The sequence below is a fragment of the Melopsittacus undulatus genome, chromosome 11 (assembly GCF_012275295.1).
Source record: "Melopsittacus undulatus isolate bMelUnd1 chromosome 11, bMelUnd1.mat.Z, whole genome shotgun sequence".
NCBI lineage: Eukaryota > Metazoa > Chordata > Aves > Psittaciformes > Psittaculidae > Melopsittacus > Melopsittacus undulatus.
In genome coordinates, this window is record NC_047537.1 from 11,116,367 (window position 1) to 11,121,535 (window position 5,169).

Genomic DNA, 5,169 nt, shown 5'->3' on the forward strand with positions numbered 1-5,169 from the left:
TCAGCCCCGGGGTTTGTTTCCCCTGGCATCCTGCTTCCCCAGTCTGTGATCAAAGCCTGTTCATCCTCTCACCCTTCAGCTCTGTCCCACTTAGGTTGTGCCACAGCCACATCAAGCAGCATCCCTACAGCTCCATCCCTGTCCTGACCCAGCAGTGCCCTGCAGGAAGAAGTCCCCAGCAAGCTGGGCTGCTGGGAGCTGGGGAGGGGAGGTGAGAGGGAGGGAGGGAGGGTTCAGACCTCCTACAGTGCCCAACTGAGAGCATCTCCACATCGGTAGCACGCTGCAGAACTCAACACCACTCACCTCTGCACCAGATCAAACCACAGAATTGATTTCATCCATGGGCTTTGAGCCAGAGCTGCAGTCCTCTCCAGCAGGGAGGGGAGGCTGTGACAGCTCCACCTGCTCCCCAGACACCCCAGGTATTCCCATTAATTACACTTCCAGAAGGAAGAGAGTGCTGCAGCTCGTCACACCCAACCCAAATTTACTACAAGCTGGTAAACACGCAGCAACTGCCCTGTGCAACTGAAGGGTATCAAACTTTATTATAGATCTCTTTAAAACAGGCTGGAAGGAACAAACAGAAATGTCATTGCGATGCAGTGACAAAGGCGTCACTTCAAATGCAGACACTGGGCAAGCCCCAACTCTCCCACATTATTTATATATAAGATATCACACCCGCCCCCAAATTGTTCCAATTAAGTGATTGCATTTCAGACCACCCCAAGTGCTTTAACATTAGCTCTAAACACCAAGACGCACATGGGTTCTGCCAAATCAGATACTGTATTTGGGGGGGTTTAGTTCCTCAATCTCTGGAAAGGAGGAAGGAAAAACACAATCAGAAGAATTGCTTCTTTAAGGTTGCTTTTTTACAGCAGGTACAGATTCAGCAGATTTCCCCCCCCGAAGCAAGTCTGAAACCCTCTTGTTCAGCTTGACAATATGAAGAGAGCTCCTGGTGGTTAAGGAGAACCAGCCAGACGAGATCAGTCTGAACAAACTGATTTCGAGGCTTTGTTGTCATTTCCCTTTGGGGCCGGTTTCCAGTGGTTTTCCAATATCCTTCCCACGCAGTTTAAGGCCTGGAACAAGACAAAGGAGATGACCACCATCAACTGGCATCAGCACTCCATCATTCACCTGATAACTTTATGTCCTCACATGTTTGCTATATGGAAGAGAACAAGTGCAGGGGACCCAGAGGGAGGGAGAATCCTACTTTAGATTCTAGGAACACCAGACAAAGCTCCAACTCTTGCTTGTGCATTATCTTCCTAGAATATAGTATCTGAATTGGCCTGAGAGAGCAACACCAACACTACTGGCTGCAAGACACTTTCCCAAGTATCATCAGGCCTTCATGGGTCTCAGTATCTCTCTGATTTTGGGAGGAAAGCAAACAGGGGTGGCCTCCAGTGAATGGCCCCACACATGCAGATGAACAAAGAACAAGAGCTCCAAGTTCTAGTTTCAGGCAGTGGACCCAGGTTTTGCAGAACAGAGCTGCACCCACAGTAACCAGCAGCTGCTCCTGATGTGGAACATGGATATAACTTACACCAGAACACCCCTCTTAGGCACTGAAACTGTGTCATGTATTTTATTTCCCTTCTCCACTTACGGATGGCTCTCTCGATCTTGCCCATGACCTGGTTGTTGGGGATGGCTCGTCCCGACTCGTAGTCAGCGATAACTTGCGGCTTTTCATTGATTTTCTACAACAAGAGGCTGGATCTCAAGCACTGGCTCTTGACACTGAACCCCTCAGCACAACCCCACACTGTTCACACAGATAACAACAGCCTTGAATTATGCCAGGATCAGAAGACAGAGCGCTACTTCTAGGCTCACTCCACCACCATTGCCTCCTATTTGGGTCTCACAGCAATGGTGACACCGAACCTGGACAGGCTGCTACTTCCCTCAGCCTCCCAGGAGGAGCAGGAACACTCCACACTGCTGCTCCTTAAGACAGCAGTGGGTTTCTAAATGCTGTATCAGGCCCAGATGGTACCAACAAAACCTCATGTCACTGCTGAGATGATGGGAGAAAGGCAAAACAGCCTCCTCCCAGGTCACCAGCGGCAGCAATGATCCATCTGCAAGCAGTGTTCGAGGGCTGCACAACCCCTAAACCATTCCCCAGGTAAATAACCCTGCCTGGAGAGCAGCCACCAGAGATGCCCCATACACCAAGCTTCCTGGTCACGACATCACTCCACTGCAGTTGCCCACAAGGAGACAGGAAGGGCATCCACCTTCACCTAAAGCTGCATGGGGAGACTGGGAGCAGGGGCTGTACTCACAGTGGCCAAATCCTTCTGGGTCATGCCCTTGCTCTGCCGGCCTTGCTGGATCACTTTGCCCACCTCCAGGGGAACTCTGTCATGGTGCAGCTCTTCTGTCTCCCGATCGAGCTTGGCTGTGTTCTTTGTAATGAAGTGTTGTTTGTTCTGGCCTGCTGCCCCTATCACCCAAAGCAAGAACAAACCAAACCAAAACAAACCAAGGACAAACAAAACAAGGCTCAGCACTGTGCCCAACAGTATCAAGGTACTTTTTCTAAGCTCTCAGCTGCTCAGCATCCCAGGGAGCTTTCAAGATTTCAATGTGCCAACATCAGCACAGTTCCTGCCCATCAGAGAAGACATTCTCTTAATCCTGTTAATGCTGGTGTCTAAACACAGCTACACGGAGCCCACCCCTTTCTCCATTTCCCATCTGAACTTCACTCCAGACAAGCAAGATCTCACTATGGCTTGGAGATTTATCCGGACACACGTTTGTGCTACATCGTGGTGGGGTAACACCTGAACTTGAGTGGGGTTTGCTCAGGTATTAAGGCAGCACAAAGAGTAAGCTTTTAATAAATTTTCTGATGCCTTTTATAAGTAAACTCTAACTGTACTTGGCTCTGCTGAACGCCTGAGGTTCAAAACATGCTGTTTGGTTTGCCCCATCGCAGTTTGAATCTTTTCTCCCACATTAGTCTCTGATGTTCAGTCTCTTGATAACACTGACTAAAACTCTTTTGAGGAATATCTCTTTATTTCCCAACACCCTGATCTCATCCCTATGGCAAGAGAACCTGAGAAGTTACACCAAAGGAAACGGGGTATTTTTAAAGAGCAATGCCACAGAAATGCCTGCGGTTAAACCTTCGGGCACGCATCATCAACACGAGAAATCAGCTGCAGAAATTGGGAGTTTATAATTCATGAAAGATCCCGCAAGATCTGTGCTCAGCTCCGGAAAACCAGAACCTCAGCCCCGGCTACAAGAAGCACTGCCCATGGCAGGGCGCGGGACTGCGCGGACCTATCCTCATCCAGTGAAAATGAGCTCTGGCTCAGCCGGGGGGTGCAACTTCTGCCCCCCGCTGCAAGAGCCTCCGGCACCGTCTCAGCTCCGGCTGCGGAGCCGGCCCCCAGCCAGGCCGGGCTCCCCCCCACCCCGCGCTGCGGAGCCACTCGCGCGATACCCACACTTCTTGGAGGTCTCCACGTCCTCCCCGCGCCGCTGGGCCGCGAGGATCGCCTGCGGAGAGGAGAGGGGCCGCGGTGAGCGCTCCGCCGCCGGAGCCATCCCCTGGGCGGCAGCCTGGCCCCGGCCGCCGGCTCGCCCGGGCTTGGCCGCCGGTGTACGCGGGCACCGGCTTCAGCTTGGCCTGGGGCCGCTCCACCGCCGCCCGCCACCCGCTGACCTGCTTGGACTTAGCCTGGGCCGCGCTAGGCCCCTTCTTGCGCAGCACCGTGACCGTGTCCCAGTCGCTCTCCGCCATGGCACCGGTACGACCCCGCCCGCGGCCGCGCCCGCCGCTCCGCGGCGCAGCCCAACGCCTGCCCCCGGGAGGCGGGGCCTGGAGCTGCTCAAGTCAATAGGGCTGCACTCCCGTCCTTCAAGGAGCCACCGCCTCTCATTGGTGGAGAGATGAGCTCTGGTAGTGGGCGGAACTTCGACAGCTTCAGCGGGCTCAGCGGTATAATGGCGACCCGGGTGTTACGCAGTTGCACGCAATAGGCGCAGGAACACAGCGATCAATCTTACCGCTATTCGATTGGCTGGTGTACACGCCAGGCTGGACGTGGGCGGGCTCCCGCTGTACACGCTTATAGGTTCCTGTGACTGCCAATCACTCCATGCTCACAGGGGATTGGCTCAATCCTCGGCGCTGTCAGCACCGCTGACCAATAATCGCGCCCTCAGCAATTGAGCCGCTCCGTGGCTGCTCCTGCCGCTCTCGGCCCCCGCAGGTGCCGTTCGGGCGGGGCTCAGCCTCTCCCGCTGCCGGTCCCGGGTTCTGCCGCCGGAGGCGCTCGGCGCCGCGGGCCGGTGCGGAGGCGGGGGCGTTCTCCGGGTGCGTTACTCCGTGATGCTCCGGCCGGGCGCAGGTGTACCCGGAGCGGCCCCTGGTGGTTCCGCCCCGCGGCCGGTGCCGCACAGACGCGGCTGCGGGTTTCCTGCCCCTTGCGAGCTGCACGTCCTGCCCGGGACACGGGTGGTGCGGGAGGCGGAGAAGAGGCTTTTCCCCCCGTCGGGTTGCATCACCCAGCCAAGAGCTTCAGCAGCGCAGCCGCTTTCCCGGGGGCGCGCAGATGTGCCGGGAACTGGGACGTTGCGACCTGCGGGGATGGGCAGCGGGCACGTCCGCGGGCAGTTGCCGGGTGCCGTTCCCGGTGCTGCCTCCTGCACCGATATGTGTGCCAGCCCTGCTGGAGCCGCTCGCCCTGGGGAACCGCTCCTCGACGGGCGCCTGCATGGCCCCGCGGTTCCAGCCACCGGCTCGGCCCGTTGCGCTTCGGCACTGCCGCCGCGGCCGCTGCCACCACCCGGTTGTGCCCGGCTCTGACCGGGAGGGTTTTTCCGGGGCCGCCGGGTGAATTCCCCGTCGGTGAGGACGAGCCGGCCGCAGCACCGCGGTGCGGGAAGCGGCGAAGCCCCGAAGTCCCCGCACCGTACACAGGGAAGGCTCCGGCAGCGCCCGGTGCATGGGCAGCGCAGGGTGGCGCGGATGGAAAGGCCGGTGACCGTAAACCCGGCGGTTGTGGCATTCTGCCGGTCGAGTTCCGCTGCGCAATCACCTCTCGTGACCTCAGCGCCTTTCCCCCGCGTCCTTCAGTTATTTTCTACTGCTATTAAACCGGAACCCGCCCATCC

At 56.9% G+C, this 5,169-nt stretch overlaps 1 protein-coding gene across 1 annotated transcript; it reads right to left on the reverse strand.

Annotated features, from left to right (window-relative positions):
* Positions 1-526: 526 nt before the first annotated feature.
* On the reverse strand, positions 527-3,872 carry EDF1 (endothelial differentiation related factor 1). Its single transcript, XM_034067328.1, has 5 exons — positions 3,716-3,872; positions 3,498-3,549; positions 2,319-2,479; positions 1,634-1,727; positions 527-1,094 (listed from the first exon to the last, which is right to left on the reverse strand). The coding sequence occupies exons 1-5, from the start codon at positions 3,791-3,793 to the stop codon at positions 1,033-1,035; spliced, it is 447 nt and encodes a 148-aa protein (XP_033923219.1). The 5' UTR covers positions 3,794-3,872; the 3' UTR covers positions 527-1,032.
* Between the last annotated feature and the right edge of the window lie 1,297 nt (positions 3,873-5,169).

Coding starts and splice junctions, on each gene's coding strand:
- EDF1 (XM_034067328.1), bottom strand. CDS start 3,793: ATGGCGGAGAGCGACTGGGACACGGTCACGGTGCTGCGCAAGAAGGGG. Junction 3,550..3,715: donor CCCAGGCTAAGTCCAAGCAG/GTCAGCGGGTGG, acceptor TCCTCTCCGCAG/GCGATCCTCGCGGCCCAGCG. Junction 1,095..1,633: donor CAAGATCGAGAGAGCCATCC/GTAAGTGGAGAA, acceptor GTCTTGTTCCAG/GCCTTAAACTGCGTGGGAAG.